At 44.9% G+C, this 18370-nt stretch overlaps 1 protein-coding gene across 1 annotated transcript; it reads left to right on the top strand.

Moving 5' to 3' along the window:
* The first annotated feature begins 3754 nt into the window (after window positions 1-3754).
* LOC144609885 (growth/differentiation factor 10-like) lies at window positions 3755-12840 on the top strand. Its single transcript, XM_078428266.1, has 3 exons — window positions 3755-4386; window positions 7294-8192; window positions 11588-12840. The coding sequence occupies exons 1-3, from the start codon at window positions 4134-4136 to the stop codon at window positions 11777-11779; spliced, it is 1344 nt and encodes a 447-aa protein (XP_078284392.1). The 5' UTR covers window positions 3755-4133; the 3' UTR covers window positions 11780-12840.
* The last annotated feature ends 5530 nt before the right edge of the window (window positions 12841-18370 follow it).

Genomic DNA, 18370 nt, shown 5'->3' with positions numbered 1-18370 from the left:
TTTCAGGTCCAGACCCTCCTCAGACTGATGTCTGTGAGGGGGAAGTGTTACCAATCAGCACTGATTGAGGTCTGCCATTCATGTTAGACAATAGACAATAGACAATAGGTGCAGGAGTAGGCCATTCAGCCCTTCGAGCCAGCACCGCCATTCAATGCGATCATGGCTGATCACTCTCAATCAGTACCCCGTTCCTGCCTTCTCCCCATACCCCCTCACTCCGCTATCCTTAAGAGCTCTATCCAGCTCTCTCTTGAAAGCATCCAACGAACTGGCCTCCACTGCCTTCTGAGGCAGAGAATTCCACACCTTCACCACTCTCTGACTGAAAAAGTTCTTCCTCATCTCCGTTCTAAATGGCCTACCCCTTATTCTTAAACTGTGGCCCCTTGTTCTGGACTCCCCCAACATTGGGAACATGTTTCCTGCCTCTAATGTGTCCAATCCCCTAATTATCTTATATGTTTCAATAAGATCCCCCCTCATCCTTCTAAATTCCAGTGTATACAAGCCCAATCGCTCCAGCCTTTCAACATACGACAGTCCCGCCATTCCGGGAATTAACCTAGTGAACCTACGCTGCACGCCCTCCATAGCAAGAATATCCTTCCTCAAATTTGGAGACCAAAACTGCACACAGTACTCCAGGTGCGGTCTCACCAGGGCCCGGTACAACTGTAGAAGGACCTCTTTGCTGCTATACTCAACTCCTCTTGTTACGAAGGCCAACATTCCATTGGCTTTCTTCACTGCCTGCTGTACCTGCATGCTTCCTTTCATTGACTGATGCACTAGGACACCCAGATCTCGTTGAACTCCCCCTCCTCCTAACTTGACACCATTCAGATAATAATCTGCCTTTCTATTCTTACTTCCAAAGTGAATAACCTCACACTTATCTACATTAAACTGCATCTGCCATGTATCCGCCCACTCACACAACCTGTCCAAGTCACCCTGCACCCTTATGGCATCTTCCTCACAATTCACACTACCCCCCAGCTTAGTATCATCTGCAAATTTGCTAATGGTACTTTTAATCCCTTCGTCTAAGTCATTAATGTATATCGTAAATAGCTGGGGTCCCAGCACCGAACCTTGCGGTACCCCACTGGTCACTGCCTGCCATTCCGAAAGGGACCCATTTATCTCCACTCTTTGCTTTCTGTCTGTCAACCAATTTTCTATCCATGTCAGTACCCTACCCCCAATACCATGTGCCCTAATTTTGCCCACTAATCTCCTATGTTGTCAATGAGTCAATAGCAGAGGGAGGTGCAGAGACTCAGGCTTGAAACTTGGTGATGAGATTGAAGAGAATATTATGTTGAACGTTAATCTAGATTTAGATTTAGAGATACAGCGCAGAAACAGGCCCTTCGGCCCACCGGGTCCGCGCCGCCCAGCGATCCCCGCACACTAACACTATCCTACACCCACTAGGGACAATTTTTACATTTGCCCAGTCAATTAACCTACAAACCTGTACGTCTTTGGAGTGTGGGAGGAAACCGAAGATCTCGGAGAAAACCCACGCAGGTCACAGGGAGAACGTACAAACTCCGTACAGACGGTGCCCGTAGTCAGGATCGAACCTGAGTCTCCGGTGCTACATTCACTGTAAGGCAGCAACTCTACCGCTGCGCCACCGTGCCACCACTACAGTCGATGAAGAGCATCCTGGCGTATGTATTATATTTAACTATATTTGTTAAATCACCGGATAAACCATCAGTACAAAATATACTGTATTGTCATTGGCATGAACTGTCCAATTTGAAGGCTCAAATAGCTGCTTAGTGGGATTTGATTTTTTTCATACACTTGATCTTGTGGAGATGTATAAAATCATGAGGGGAATAGATCGGGTAGACACGCAGAATCTCTTGCCCAGAGTTGGGGATTCAAGAATCAGAGGACATAGGTTTAAGGTGAAGGGGGAAAGATTTAATAGGAATCTGGAGTTTGATGTTTACACACAAAGGGTGGTGGATGTATGGAAGGAGATGCCAGAAGAGGTAGTTGAGGCAGGGACTATCGCAACGCTTAAGAAACAATTGGACAGGTACATGGATAGGACAGGTTTGGATGGATATGGGCAGGTGGGACGAGTGTAGATGGGGCATGCTGGGCGGTGTGGGCCAGTTGGGCCGAAGGGCCTGTTTCCTCGCTGTATGACTGCGATTTGGAGAAAAAAAAGTGTTAAAGTTTTATTGGAAATTTAATTCTAACAGGTATTCTCCAATTTAGAGGATAGGGCAATAATCTTGAGCAACAGACGTTAATCCACAGATCGGGGAGCATTGGGCAACGGTGAGGGAACTCTAAGCTTTTTGCCAATTGTGCCCGCGCGTCATAAAACCTTTGGCTTCTGGTCTCCAACCCTCCGGGAAAGCGAATCTTCAAGGACTGGAATTAAAACAGCAATTAGCCAGCGAAGCGGCGGTACAGCCAACGCAAACAACTGGCTGAGCTCGGAGATGCAAGATAGGCGCCAGGTGAAGGAGCTGGAGGCTGAGACGGGGCAGAAAACCTGACGAGGGGATTAAGTTCTGAAACATAAAACTATTCGCAGGGACCTTTGGGATATTTTTAACACCATTTGCAAGTTTGAACAACTAAATGTAATTAATGCAACAAAGGCAGCGTCGCCCAATGTGGAAATCAAAGAAATTAAGCAGTTTTCTTTATTGCTGAGGCATTGCTAAGTTTCAGTAAGTCAACTCCAGAGCAGTTGGCTATACTTGTTTCTTGAGCTATCCTGGGGTATAAAAGGCGCTTGAGCACATGTTAGGATAACATGTTCCCCTTCCTTAGGCAGCGAATTTTGTTCGAGCAATCTCCCAACGCCGTATCCCGGTCACCCGGAGATTAAAGCACTCGGGGAAATCAAGGCAAGGGGCAACGCCGAGGGCTGGTGTGGATGCCTTGGTGGGAGATGAGTGGAAATGCAGGCAATGGGAGGTGTGTTTGGGCGCCGCGCAGTGAGTGAGATTGGGTTGGCGTTGACAAGCGTGCAACTTTAAAGCAAGCCGATAGATAGATAGATAGATAGATAGATAGATAGATAGATAGATAGATAGATAGATAGATAGATAGATAGATAGATAGATAGATAGATAGATAGATAGATAGATAGATAGATAGATGGACACAAAATACTGGAACAACTCAGCGAGACAGCCAGCATCTCTGGAGAGAGAAACGGTGACGTTTCCGATCGAGACCCTTCTTCAGAGCAAGCCGACCACTTCAGAAGCAAAATATCCTTTGCACCCTTAAAACAGCGTGATTAGAATACAGTGATTAGAATAGTCTGACCCGAAACGTCACCCATTCCTTCTCTCCTGAGATGCTGCCTGACCTGCTGAGTTACTCCAGCATTTTGTGATTATAATACATTCCTTTACTTAAAATAACTATCTGTAAGCCCTTTTAATGCCACAAATATGCCCTTTGAGCCTTTATTTGAGTAATTGTATATCTTTGGGGGGGTTGAAATAAATCTTTTGGAGGCGGTGCAAGGAAGTTCTGGTCTTCTCGACCCATTTGGGGCTTGCGGACTGGGTATAGCGAGCGGCTGGGGGTTTCAAGGGTTGAGCGGGTCCGGCGGCGCTCTGGTGAAACAGGGACCATCCTCTCCTGGAACCCCTCGCACCGACCTGCCCATTGGAGAAGGAGGAGGACTTTAGCTCCCATTGGTCTGCGGGCGAATATCGTCACCGATATCTCAACCTAAAAAAGTTTCTCTGGGAGGGGGAAAAGTTGCACATTAACATTAGCACAGCGGCAAGAAGTAGTGTGAGGAGTTACAAATCCAGAGACACGGGTGATAGAGGCTGCTCTCGGATAACCAGCAAGGAAGGACTCTCTCTCTCTCTGTCTCTCTCTCTGTCTCTCTCTGTCTCTCTCTGTCTCTCTGTCTCTCTCTCTCTGTCTCTCTCTCTCTCTGTCTCTCTATACGAGCTGGCATCAGGAGGCACCGACAGTCAGCTACGTTGCAATAAGTCGGATTGCAGCCTGATTTGCTTGGGGTGATTCGCCTCCTGACCGATCCTCTCCACCGTTCTACCAAGACATTGTGGAAATCAACACCGCCGACCCGAGCCTGGTGCTGAGGAAGGACACTCGCCATGGTTTGCCTGCGGCCGGAGCACGGTCTGGTCTTCCAGGTGCTCGCCTCCCTCGCCCTTGCCATCGTGCGGGCGAGGAGCGAGAGCGATAGCGGGGTGGACCTCCATCTGCGACCCACTCACGTCTCTGCGCTCGGCCGCGCCGCTCACGACGTGGTGGCCGTCCACATGCTGAAGCTGTACGACAAGTACAACCGCGAGGGGAACCGGCCGAGGGACGGCAACACTGTCCGCAGCTTCAAGGCGACAGAGGGTAAGTGGACAGACAGTCCGCCAACTTTAACTCTTGCCTCTACACTCCCCCCCATAGAAAAGATGTATCTGCTTTTCCAGTTCCAGTTTGGTCTGTTGTCACATGTACCGAGGTACAGTGGAAAGCTTTTGTTGCGCGCTAAACCGGTCAGCGTAAAGACAGTATATTCAGTCTGAAGAAGGGTCTCGACCCGAAACGTCACTCTCCTGAGATGCTGCCTGACCTGCTGAGTTACTCCAGCATTTTGTGAATCTTCTCTCCTGAGATGCTGCCTGACCCGCTGAGTTACTCCAGCATTTTGTGAATAAATACCTTCGATTTGTCCCAGCATCTGCAGTTATTCTCTTACAGTACATGATTACAATCGGGCAATTCTCAGTGCGCAGACACATGATAAAAGGGAATAAGGTAAAGCCAGCAAAGTCCGGTCAAAGATAGTCCGAGGGTCACCAAGGAGGTAGATAGCAATTCAGGACTACACCTGATCTTTGCTCGCCGGGCGCTGAAGGGCAGAGTTTTGACCAGTGTGTAAGATGGCCAGACTACGTGGCCGGGTTATTGAGGACTTGGGGCGTGTGAGTGTGATTGGTGAACACTGTCCCGGGGGTTTGGACATCCAGTGGATGCGCGGCATTGGCGTGTAGGTGTTTGGCACGGTTGCATCTCGGTGGGGGATGCATTCGACCCGAGCAGATACAAACATACAAACACTTGCGAGCGTTCAGTCTACACGCCGCCAGCTCTGGGCATCAGGCACAGCATCATCTGCGCGGAATATACCCCGACCAAATCCCCTTCCCTCCCTCCTCCCTCCCTTGCCCATCTCTGTCTCTCACACCTCATTGTCCACCAACTTCACCTTAAAATACCCCTGAAAATGCGCCCGATTTGTACCGCTCTCATTAATAACTGCCAGTCTTTGGAAGAAAGTGGGGTGTTTATGTGTTGTGTACGTGAAGAAGTTTCCCGACCCGAATCGTCACCTATCCATGTTCTCCAGAGATGCTTGCTGACCCGCTGAGTCACTCCAGCATTTTGTGTGCGTGTTTTTGTAAACCAGCATCTGCAATTCATTGTATCGCTCTAAAACATTATTTATGTTGATCTTGGTCGCAAGTAAAATCAGTCCGAGGAAGGGTCTCGACCCGTAACGTCACCCATTCCTTCTCTCCAGAGATGCTGCCTGTCCCGCTGAGTTACTCCAGCACTTGGTGTCTTTTTTTTTAAATTTTGTCAACCGGCATCTGCAGTTCCTTGTTTATCCATCTCGCTGTGTTTATGTTTTGCGCTGTGGTTTGAGAGTGTATAGGATGCCATCTGTCAATGTGCCATCGCTGGGGTCCACCAAAACTCCCGAAATTATTTTAAAAATCCATTGTACAGAATTATATTCGGACGCATATTTGTGAAAATGCTCGGGTTTGCTATTAGACTCCCAGTCTGAAGAAGGGTCTCGACCCGAAACGTCACCCATTCCTTCTCTCCCGAGATGCTGCCTGACCTGCTGAGTTACTCCAGCATTTTGTGAATAAATACCTTCGATTTGTACCAGCATCTGCAGTTCTTTTCTTATACTACTTGAAGTTCCCAGTTAATCGCTGCCCAATCGTCTGCCCGGGAGCTTAGAATTCAAAGTTAATGCCCAGTCGAAAACATTCAACTAAAGAACTGTGTCCTAACCGTGCTCCGAAACAATGCTTCTTTCATTTCGCGTATTCCAGCTTGTTTTACGAGTTCGCAGTAATTTAAATAGATTGCTCATAAAATATTTTTATCTGAAATATTCTGCGAAGGAGCCGGGTGCCAGGCAAGTGGAGACACGGAGCAGTTGAAATGTGAACAATTGCTTATTGTAAATCTAACGTAAAATAAATGGTAGCTTTCCAATGCAGATAGATAGCAGCGATATATTTGCAGAGTGGTCCCAATGCAATAAAATGTCCCAAAGCGATAATAATAATAATAATGGTGGTGGTGTAGGAAATTTTGACTTCATGCGCGTTTTTAGGGTGTTTGGTTTAAATAATCGCACGGCTCTGATGTTAATTCGGTAGCCCTGGAAACTATCGTACCGTGAAAAAAAATGTCCTATGGAAGCCAAGCGAAGTCAAAGCAAGGTCACATCCCAAACTTCATGCGGTTTATAGTCCGGGCTACCTGGCCATTAAGTTTGACACTCGGAAAAAGCGCTCACTCGTGTTAATATCCAAACAAATGAACATCATCTGAATTTAAAGTGTAGGAAGGAACTGCAGATGCTGGTTTACACCGAAGGTAGACAGACACAAAATGCTGGAGTGACTCAGTGGGACAGACAGCATCTCTGGAGAGAAGGAATAGGTGACGTTGCGGGTCCAGACTGAAGAAGGGTCTCGACCCGAAACGTCACCTGTTCCTTTTCTCCAGAGAAGCTGCCTGTCCCGCTGAGTTACTCCAACATTTTGTTCCTATCGTTAGAGTTAAGTGCCTCGCTTTACACGAGATAAGGGTTGAAAGAGTTCAACTTTATGGGACCATTTTTATTGAACTTCCTGCATAATCCCTCATTGTGAAGAAGGGTTCCCGCCCGAAACGTCGCCCTTTCCCCCCCACAGATGCTGCCCGACCCGCTGAGTTCTTCCAGCACTTTGGGTTTCGATCAAGATTGCAGCATCTGCAGTCTGTTGTATCTGCAGAATTACTGTTGGGTTCGACTTGAGTGGGCAACGCTCAGGGTTCATTGAACGCAGGTTCAATCCTCATATGTTCCACCACAGAACCTAGTGGTACCACTCTACATAGTTCTATGTTTCTATGTTTCTTGCCATTGCCGTCCAGATATTTAAGACTTTGAACAATTAGCTATTCTTTGGCGAGGAATTAAGAAAACACTATGCTAACGTGGTGAATGTTTCTCTTTTTTTGCAGAGACCATTGATCATAAAATTCTCTACCATTTCAATCTGTCCTCCATCCAAGACTCCGAGCTGATCTTGGCGGCGACTTTTCACTTCTTCACGCAGAAACGTTGGAGAAACAGGCCCGAGGTGTGCAAACGCTCGAAGGACTCCCCGTGTCCCTTGCTCCTGCCTCACAAGGCGCAGCCGGTCCAACTGACCTTCAGAAGGCGCTCCCCCGGCTCACCTTCCGGGAAGCTACTGGGAAGTCTGAGCGTGACTCCTCACCGCCGGGGGACCTGGTGTCTGAATGATATCACCCACATTGTAAAGGACGCCAGGCGGGCGGATGGATTAATGGTCACCGCTCAAGTGGATTCTGGAGACAAGCCTCCCAGTCCAACGCCACCCACCAACCTGCCCTACATCTTGCTTTACGCAAACGACCTGGCCATTTCCGAGCCCAACAGCGTCGGCCTCACGTTGCAACGCTACGGGCCATTCCCTCCCAGCGAGGAAGAGTCCACGCCGTCTCCCAACGCCTCCAGGGACTCTCGGGTCAGAAGAGAAACCTACTTCTCTTCCCCCTCCATGGAGAACAACGAGCTGCCGGAGGTGGAGTACGACCACTACAACAAGCACGACCTCTGGGGCAACAACTACCGCCCCCTGAAACCCAAGGTGCCCCGAAAGGAGAGGCGGAGGAAGGATCCAGGCCATGGAGACCAACTGGTCAGGTCCCAGGTGCTGAGCTTCGACGAGAAGACCATGCGGAAGGCGAGGAGGCGGCAGTGGAACGAACCCAGGACTTGTTCTCGGAGGTACCTGAAAGTGGATTTCGCCGACATTGGTTGGAGCGAATGGATTATATCCCCCAAGTCCTTCGACGCCTTTTATTGCGCTGGGGCCTGTGTATTCCCAATGCCCAAGGTAAGATAACTGGCTCCTGATAGAATTACGTGCGAAATCACCTGGGGTCTATGTGCAATCTGGTTCTAATTAACTTCGACTGAAGCCTCCAAAAGGTTAACTCGAGGGTCCCATCCACACAACGCTCACTGTTCCTTTCTTTAGCTCGTCATAAAGACCCAGTGATTTTACGGTGCCAAATAACACATAACGAGATGGATAACATCCGTACACACATTTCTGCGCTTTCAAAGTTATTTTGACATGCATTTAAGCTGAAATACTGAGGAAATTACGTACGTCTTTAATAGATCGCGCCATGCCTAATGAAACGCGGACTCCTACCAGTCTAAGAAAAACACTGAGGTCTTTATATTATATTCTCGGCCTCGCTTCTACCTCTGAGCTCCAATTTTAAGAAATATCTGCGGAGATTTCCCCACTGTAAATTATGGAAGAAAGACCACGTATGATCTAAATAAACGACTCATTATATACGAAACAGCTGAATATACATTTTCCTTCTCAAATTTTACATTCATTCGGGGGATATAGTGGGGAAGAGCCGCTATTAAAGCGAACATTTAAAAAGAAAACTGCAGTTTTCATTTCTGGTCCCTCTAGGGTAGTGAGGATGCCTGTGTGAGCCGAATATTCTCGCACAATATCATTTAACAATGTTACATGTATAGGAATCTGCTGGCGTTCTGACACAAGGTCGCTTAGACATGGTTCATCTCAGGTGGGTCTGCTTTCTTGAGGGTTGGTGTGAAAATGGGCTCTCTCCAGGTGATAAAAAAAGAGGTCATGCCAAGTGCATTAAGGGCACACTGGAGATCAGAGAGGTGGATGGTGAATTAACTGACTGGAAGACAACAAGCGAGAGATTGTCTCACTGTCCACAGAGAATAATACCCAATAAAGCCTACCTCTCCACAGGGTACCCACTGGGCTCCCTGAATCATCAAAGGCTATTACAGGCACTGCAGATAAACCCAGGCACAGTCAGGACGGCTTTTCCCATTAATCATGTGTATCAGAGTCCTCCTGAGGCAGTGTAGTATTATGTCCACAGGCACAATAGCACAATTGATAAAGACACCATTTGCAGTGAATTGTTATGTATTTGGTGTCCACACTAAAACCGAACAGAAAGGAATGCAAGGGGAAGTCCATTCAGGCTGTACTGCCTGCTTCAGTTCATTATTTCCTAGTTTACTACCCATGTGTGTTGCATTAAAAGCCCCCCTTGTATTGACTGCTTGCCTCACTAGTTGGTCAAGCATGTCCTGTGCTGCTCCTTGCCCGACCTGCCCCTTAGTGATATAAGTACATGAGTATTTCAATGACTCCACCCCATCATACCATTTTGTTGGTGGCTCTCGGAAAGTACGAAGCAATGGCAACTCTAATTAACTAAGGGAAATTAATTAGAAAATAATTATATTCAGACTGGACAATGTGATACGCTGATGGAAACTGTAATCAATGACATTTGTGGAGGATAAAAGCAGCAGTAACATTGAAAGCTGAGAGCACAAAGATAAGTCAAATCTCTGAATTAAAATTTAGTGACAATGGGAGACATTTGGCATAAAAAGCCAAAAAGTTCCATGCCTTAATTTGTCTTTGCAGATTTGTCTTCCAGCTTCTGAAAGACAAACACTTATGCTCCCTGAAACTTTGGTACTATACAAATCCTGCAGCACAACGAGAAGCTCTTACTAAGCAAATAATGTTTTCTAAGGAAGAAACCAGCCAGTCTAGCCCAGATTGGCCTCAAATAGACTGGCCTCAGGGTCAGGTCTGATGAAGGGTCCTGACCTGAAATATCACCTATTCCTTTTCTCCAGAGATGCTGCCTGACCCGCTGAGTTACTCCAGCATTTGTGTCTCTCTCTGGCCTCAGAACAATATGGTTGGCTCTTAACAATCTCCGAATGCGACCAAGCAAGTAGCCTTAACTCACTCCACCTAAAAAACTGCAGCGTCTCAAGAGGTGGTTCAACAACAACTTCTTAGTTCAACTGAGAACCAGCAATAAACATCCAACATTACCAGGCGTGCTACACAAAGACTAACTAAGTTATCTAAAAAATTGACAGTTTTCTGTAAATAATTAGCTGTACAAATATAGTTACCATGTTAACACATGCATGTGTATTTGTAAACAATGTTTAACAGCATACTACATACAGAGGAATGGCACCACTGGTGTCATGAAAATAATAGACATAAAGTGTTTTATTTATGGCTTTATGCTAGAGTAGGGGTATGCTTGCCCTTCTTGCTGCAGACAAAACTCTTTTATTTTGCAAAGCTGCAAATTAAATATCGAGGCCACCCATTGCTTTGATTGGATACGGTTGTCTGCATTGTTTCATGGGAATGAGCACAGATGCATAAGAAACACAGAATCACAGTAGAAGAGTAAGGTTAGTCAACGTGTATATCAATCAATTTACACAGATCATAATGTAAAAGTATTTTGATTATCCTAGACTGCTTCAGAGAAACCTTCTCGTTCTGAAAATGCATTTGCTTTAAAACGACCCTGGTTAAAGAAAGCAGGGACTTTAGTCATTTTTATGACAAGCGCACTTTTTCTTCTTGTGTGCCAATGTAAATGTGCAAAGGGCATACTTAATTCCCCAGAACGTCAAATGGTCTAATTTATGAATGTTTTATTTTCTTTCAAAATGGTTCATATCAATAAACAGAATTTATATCTTCCTTCTGTCAGCATTGTTACGGTGGCTGCAAAATATGACTCCCTGTAAAATATTTCATAGTCTCTGCCAGTTATAGTTGTCTGCACATGAGGATATGGGTTTTTTGCTTTTAATGACACTTTCCCATTGTCGATCAGTTGCCAATCTATCCTTTTGTTTCAATGTCTCAGTTACTTTCCCAGACCTGTTTTTTTTGCTTGCTTCTTGTTAATTCTATAACTTATGCGAAAGGAAAGGTTACAGTTTACAAGCTCTCTCGACTGAAACTTGTAAATGGGATTCTTCAGTCACTGGCTTCTACTGGAAAACCTCTGAAATAAATTTTAATATTTGTCATCTACTGCAAAATAACTCAACGATTTTAATGCCAGCCAAATTTCTAAATGGTTACATTTATGGTGACCGTAAGCAGCCTTATCCTAGTTGGAACTAATTGTTGAACATACTAAGATTCGTAGAAAAAGTCCAAATGCAATTTCTAAACATTCTCGAAAGATTTTCTAAAGATCTGTGTCAAGCATTGATCAGTTGGATACATTTTATTCTATCAAATCGGGGCTGTCTGTTACAAAAGGGGATTGTGAATTTGAAACTCACAGACACGAATCATAAATCAATCTTAGTGCAGTAACTATGCGCAGGGAATTTGAGCAATTGATGATTTTATTGTCCATTTTGTCACAGGTGGTTCGGCCCTCCAACCATGCAACAATCCAGAGCATTGTCAAGGCTGTTGGGATTATCCCTGGAATTCCGGAGCCCTGCTGTGTCCCCGACAAAATGAATGCTTTGAGTGTACTCTTCTTTGACGAAAACAAAAATGTGGTGTTGAAGGTGTATCCAAACATGTCAGTAGAAACCTGCGCTTGCAGATAGAAACACAAAGATATTAAACAGGAACTGCTAAATACAGCAAGCTGTATTGCTGTGTAATAAGTCAAAGCTGCATTGTGTCTCTTTCAAACCAAGAACTTGATACAAGTTCTGTCCCCTTTCCGCCTGCAGACATCAACATGCACATTTCTGGCGTTGAGTAGCGAAGTGTATTTGGGGTTAACACCAGATGTCAATATGTAGAGAACACAGAAAACCCAAGCATTCTGTTAGAGCACGTAAATGCATCCATCATCAGATAAAACAGTGTTTGCTCTTCCACAATATTCCCTTAATCTGAAGGTAACAGGAAAGATTGTGGTACCTAGCTCTCTTGTGCTCTTATATGTAAATTAATAATAATATCAGCAATGGCAGTCTATTTAAGTGTAGATTATACTATATTCCTGATCTTGGTGTATTGTGTGTGTGTTCAAATCTTTATTCGTCTTTTCACTTATTTAATATTTGTATTCCTGGTAGCAAAGGAGTTTGTGCTTTTTTGTTCAAAAGAGCAAAAGCAGTTAAATAATTGTAGGGCAGCTGCCAAAAGCACATTGCTTTCTCATCTTAAACCCCGCAAACTAAAACAATGAAGGAGAAGGGAAAAAGTTTTGATTTTATGATAATCAAAAGTAAGTTGTGATGTGCTGCCAACTTTTTGTAAATTGTAAAGAGAACATTAATTGCAAAATAGATCAATTTAACTTAACATATATCTGATATATTACAGGCAATGTAAAATTTACTAAGCCCTGAAGTATGTTACTAATTTTAATATCCTCAAAGTTAAAACTAATGAAACAATTGAAGGACAATGCTGAAGAATTATTTAGACAATCTTCTATGAAGGTATTAAAGTTTATGCATTTTGTCTGGATATGTTCACATTCTAACTTCAATGTCATGTAAAAAACACAAATGCTTTCTAGCCGAATGTGATATTCAAAGGTAAAATATTCACAAATGTGTTTTTGGTAATTCATCTGTTCCTAAAAGTACCCAGTGCCCAGAGCTTGCATTTCATAATCTACAGTGTATGTTCAAAGTACTTGAGAAATTAAAAGTGGTATTGATATGAAATTGCATTTTTGTCAAGAAATTATTAAACAAAGCTACTCGGTATTCTGAAAATGTTTCTCCTATTAAAATCTCTTTTTATTTTTAGGTATTCTGTGTACTCTCACCGGGCCTCTGTTTCATTCTCAGATAACCTGCACATAGGCCAAATTTTAAGCCCCTGCCAAAGTCCATCTTCAGCTTCTCCACAGACCTGTTCTAGGGTCAACTTGGACTGTGTTTATTAGTAGCTGTCCCGTTTATTTGATTATGAGATTTGATGTTATGTTACTCTCTGCTGCACCATGATTTGGATACATGTATGGAAAGACCAGAGTTGCACTGTTTTACAAGATGGAAATTTCAGTGCATATCTTTAAAAAAACGTTTGTTTTATGGTCATTGGTGTTTGTTGGTGGAAATCCAGCGTTTCTCTTCAGTGTTTAGAGTTTGCTCGCTGGCAGTCAGAGTTGCCGTGTTACTCCTGTTCCCCTTCCACTTGAAACTTTCAACGTAGTTAAAGTTGCACCAGGGTCTTTGAGAAAGAACAGATCTAACATCGCGATTACAAAGTCAGCAGTCATTGTGCGAGCGATTCTAGTGAGAATTTATATGAAGCTTTTTATTTGGTGCTGTTACGCTGTGGGAACTGTAATGACTTCAGTACTTTTGAAACAAATCCCTCACTGACTATTTGCCTTTGCTTGGCACATGATTTATTTCATGCATGGTTTAAATAAACCCATGCAATTCTGGCGTTATGTTTCTTACTAATTCTGTAATAAATTTGCTGAGAGTTCTATTTATATAAAGCCCTCTTGTTTTTTATTTAAACTTGGACCACTTAATTGATCTTTTTTGAAATCTGCACTCGTGCTAATCTTAGAATCAAATGAGCGCAGTTGAAACCGGTATTTTCACAGGCCAGTTGTGTTGTAATTCCTACACTGTTAGAAATTGGCCTTGGCCACGGCGTTTCATTGTGTAGCAGATAACTCCAACCTCTTAAACTTTTAAGGTTGGAAATTTTGTTAGCAATCCAAGTCATATTTCAAGCCACAGTGTATCAGCCTAACTCTGTGCTGTCTGCCTGCAAGTACTAACCACGCCTACTGTCTCCATTAAACACCAGTTCCATTTCAGTGTGTGAAACCTGCAATCTTTCCCTTGTACGTGTGGTCAGTAATTCATAAAGGCGGAAAAGTTCGATGAATTTGATTTTGAATAGCTTCCAGGGCAAAGAGGCAGGACGGATGAGGGCAACCCAGAGATGTGTTGATCACACTGAACTTCACAGATTAGTTTTAGTTTTTAGTTTTAGAGATACTGCGTGGAAACAGGCCATTTGACCGACTGTGCCATTTCAACCAGTAGTCACGCGTACACAAGTTCTATCCTACACACAAGGAGCCAATTTACAGAAACCAATTAACCTAAAAAACCTGCACATCTTTGGAAAGTGGGCGGAAACCAGAGCACCCGGAGAAAACACATGCACCCAGAGAAAACCCACCCAGGGAGAACATACAAACTCCATACAGACAGCACCCATTGTCAGGATCGAACCTGGGTCTCTGGTGCTGTAAGGCAGCAGCCCTACCACTGTGCTGCCCTGGTCCCAAACTCTGTTGTTCAAAACTTCTCGATATTCATCTGACATCCAGATAGTTCAAATGTATTTATTCTATCTAAAATGAGGCTTTCAATATATATTATTGATTGTATTTCCGAATGTTGTTTCTCTTATTTTGTGGATAGTGGAGTCACAGACGAAACCAGCATTTATTATTTCACCTGCTCCTCCAGATCATGGAATCTTAATTTCAAGTTCAGCTCTTCCGTCCACATTGTTAAGAACACTCGAACATTGTTATACCTTTCAGTGTGCCATTGCCACTCTCTGACACTCCCCCAGAGTTTCTACACACACACTTAGTAGCTTAGAATTTTGAATGCTCTTTATACAAGGGTGATGAAAATAGATAAATACTTGGAGACAAAAATGCCAAAATATGGTAGAGAAGCAGGGTCGGAATTGCTGTTCAAAATGGCTGACACTGGCCTCGTTGGGGATGGGGTGATCCAGGGGCATAAGGAGAAGGAAGCCCATTGTCATGGTGGAGTGCTGAGGTGAAGGGGATTTGAAAGCTAGCGAGGCCATGGAACGATTTGAAGACATGACACACAAGCAGGGCATCACAGCGGCGCAGCAGGTAGAGCTGCTATCTCTCAGCTCCAGCGACCCAGGTTCAATGCTGACAGAGGGTGCTGTCCATGTGGAGTTTGCACGTGATCGCTGTGACCATGTGGGCTTTCCCCAGGTGCATTAGTATCACGGCCAAACAAGACAGACAGGTTGGTAGGATACGGCACGGTGGCACAGCAGTAGAGTTGCTGCCTTGCAGCACTTGCAGCACCGGAGTCCCGGGTTCGATCTTGACTACGGGTGCCGTATGTATGGAGTTTGTTCATTCTCCCCGTGACCTGCGTGAGTTTCCTCCGAGATCTTCGGTTTCCTCCCACACTCCAAAGACGTACAGATCTGGAGGTCAATTGGCCTGGTATAAGTGTAAAATTGTCCCTAGTGCATGGAGGATGGTGTTAATGTGCGGGGATCGCTGGTCGGCACGGACTCGGTGGGCCGAAGGGCCTGTTTCCGCGCTGAATCCCTAAACTAAACTAAACTAAATTGGCAGCTAGTTGTCCCTCTTGTGTAGGTAAGTTACCTGTTGTATAGGGAAGTTAGAATGTAGGATGTAGACAGTGCAGCACAAGAACAGGCCCTTCGGCCCACAATGTCTGTGCCGAACATGGTGCCAAGACCATCTCTTATCTACCTGTGTATAATCCATTTCCCTGCATTCCCTGCATATCCATGTGCCTATCCAAAAGCCTTTCAAACGCCACCATCTTATCTGCCTCAACCATCGACCCGGGCAGTGCGTTCCAGGCAGTCACCATACTGTGTAAAGAAAGTTGCCCCGCACGCCATCTTTAAACTTTGCCCTTAAAGCTATGACCTCTTGTATTTGGGGAGAAAAGGTTCTGACTGTCTACCCCATCTACGCCTCGCAGAATTTTTTATACCACAATCAGGTCGCCCGGCAGCATCCAGTGTTCCAGAGAAGTAATCGAGTTCCAGAGCATTGTTACTGTAATGATTATATCTCTAAATGTTCACTGTTCAGGGGTTGTGGGGGTTGGCAGTGGTGGAATGTGGTGGGGGGGGGGGGGGGGAGTTGATGGGAAAGTGGGGAGAAGAGATTACAGGGACAGTTACTGGGGGGTGAATTTGTTCTCTGGTCGAGCACAGTCTCCTGGACTGAAATAGTCTCTCACAATGTTATCAGGAAATATGATATTCAGGACAGCACATGTCTAAAAAGTTTTAATTCCAAGGTTTTCCTGAACACTGTCAGTATTTCCCACAACAAGGAAAAGCCAATTTACGCAATTTCAAATAGAAATAAAATATTCTCTGATTTCCATTTCTGTGACAGTTTTAGTTTACAAGCAAACATATAGCATCTTAATTGCCAGGATAAAACAAGACCTGTCATCCTGTGTGTTAGACCCCACCGGCACTGAGCACCTGTTTCCGTCTTTTTATTAAACTTCTTCTTCAGAAAGCAGGTTCTTACTAAGACGTTACCATGGCCACCTCCGATTAGTTCAAATTAATTGCGTCATGTCAACTGGAATGGTGCAAAGATTCACACCGAATTACAGATCATGCACCACCAATGAATTTAAAGCAATTGCTCCCAGCCCCGTTTTCCTGCAGGTTTCACGTGAAGTATGGACTTTTCAAATATGTCAATAGACAATAGACAATAGACAATAGGGGCAGAAGGAGGCCATTTGGCCCTTCGAGCCAGCACCGCCATTCAATGTGATCATGGCTGATCATTCTCAATCAGTACCCCGTTCCTGCCTTCTCCCCATACCCCCTGACTCCGCTATCCTTAAGAGCTCGATCTAGCTCTCTCTTGAATGCATTCAGAGAATTGGCCTCCACTGCCTTCTGAGGCAGAGAACTCCACAGATTCACAACTCTCTGACTGAAAAAGTTTTCCCTCATCTCAGTTCTAAATGGCCTATCCCTTATTCTTAAACTGTGCCCCCTTGTTCTGGACTCCCCCAACATTGGGTACATGTTTCCTGCCTCTAACGTGTCCAACCCCTTAATATTCTTATACGTTTCGATAAGATCTCCTCTCATCCTTCTAAATTCCAGTGTATACAATCCTAGTCGCTCCAGTCTTTCAACATATGACAGTCCCGCCATTCCGGGAATTAACCTAGTGAACCTACACTGCACGCCCTCAATAGCAAGAATATCCTTCCTCAAATTTGGAGACCAAAACTGCACACAGTACTCCAGGTGTGGTCTCACTAGGCCCCTGTACAACTGCAGAAGGACCTCTTTGCTCCTATACTCAACTCCTCTTGTTATGAAGGCCGACATTCCATTGGCTTTCTTCACTGCCTGCTGTACCTGCATGCTTCCTTTCAGTGACTGATGCACTAGGACACCCAGATCTCGTTGTACGTCCCCTGTTCCTAACTTGACACCATTCAGATAATACTCTGCCTTCCTATTCTTACCACCAAAGTAGATAATCTCACACTTATCCACATTAAACTGCATCTGCCATGCATCCGCCCACTCACACAACCTGTCCAAGTCACCCTGCAACCTCATAGCATCTTCCTCACAGTTCACACTACCACCTAGCTTTGTATCATCTGCAAATTTGCTAATGGCACTTTTAATCCCTTCATCCAAGTCATTAATGTGTATTGTAAATAGCTGCGGTCCCAGCACTGAGCCTTGCGGTACCCCAGTAGTTACTGCCTGCCATTCTGAAAGGGACCCATTGATCCCCACTCTTTGCTTTCTGTCTGTCAACCAATTTTTTGCAATGTCGCATCCCAAAAGAGATGTAGTCATATCCAAACATGAATCGGGCTGCATCAGAGGCCAAGATCAGAGCCTCCCTCTAAATTGTTGCTTTCACAATGCTCTGCCGCATCGGCCACTTGGTCATCCTGCTGAAGGTAAGATGTTGTCAAGCTGGAAAGAGTGCAGAGAAGATCTACGAGGATGTTGCCAGGACTTGAGGGCCTGAGCTTCGGGGAGAGCTTGGACAGGCTAGGACTTTATTCCTTGGAGGGCTGGAGGGTGAGGGGTGATCTTCTGTGAGATCATGATGGGAATCTATATGGTGAATGCACAAGGTCTTTTCCCAGAGCAGGGATCAAGAACCAGGGGACACAGGTTTAAGGTGGGAGGGGAAAGATTTAATAGGAACCTGAGAAGCAACATTTTCACACAGAGGGTGGTGAGTATACAGCACGAGCTGCCAGAGGGGGTAGTTGACGCAGGTTATAACAACATTTAAAAGACATTTGAACAGACACATCGATAGGAAAGGTTTGGAGGGATATGGGCCAAATGCAGGCTGATGGGACTAGTGGAGATGGGGAATCTTGGTCGGCATGGGCGAGTCGGGTTAAGGGCCTGTTTCCATG

The sequence above is a fragment of the Rhinoraja longicauda genome, chromosome 35, assembly GCF_053455715.1.
Source record: "Rhinoraja longicauda isolate Sanriku21f chromosome 35, sRhiLon1.1, whole genome shotgun sequence".
NCBI lineage: Eukaryota > Metazoa > Chordata > Chondrichthyes > Rajiformes > Arhynchobatidae > Rhinoraja > Rhinoraja longicauda.
This window is presented reverse-complemented; position numbering and strand designations above follow the sequence as displayed.

Bases quoted from the DNA above. Each gene is read 5' to 3' on its own strand.
- LOC144609885 (XM_078428266.1), top strand. From the start codon at position 4,134: ATGGTTTGCCTGCGGCCGGAGCACGGTCTGGTCTTCCAGGTGCTCGCC. The intron at 4,387-7,293 runs GTAAGTGGACAG...CTTTTTTTGCAG, and splicing joins CAGCTTCAAGGCGACAGAGG to AGACCATTGATCATAAAATT. The intron at 8,193-11,587 runs GTAAGATAACTG...ATTTTGTCACAG, and splicing joins GTGTATTCCCAATGCCCAAG to GTGGTTCGGCCCTCCAACCA.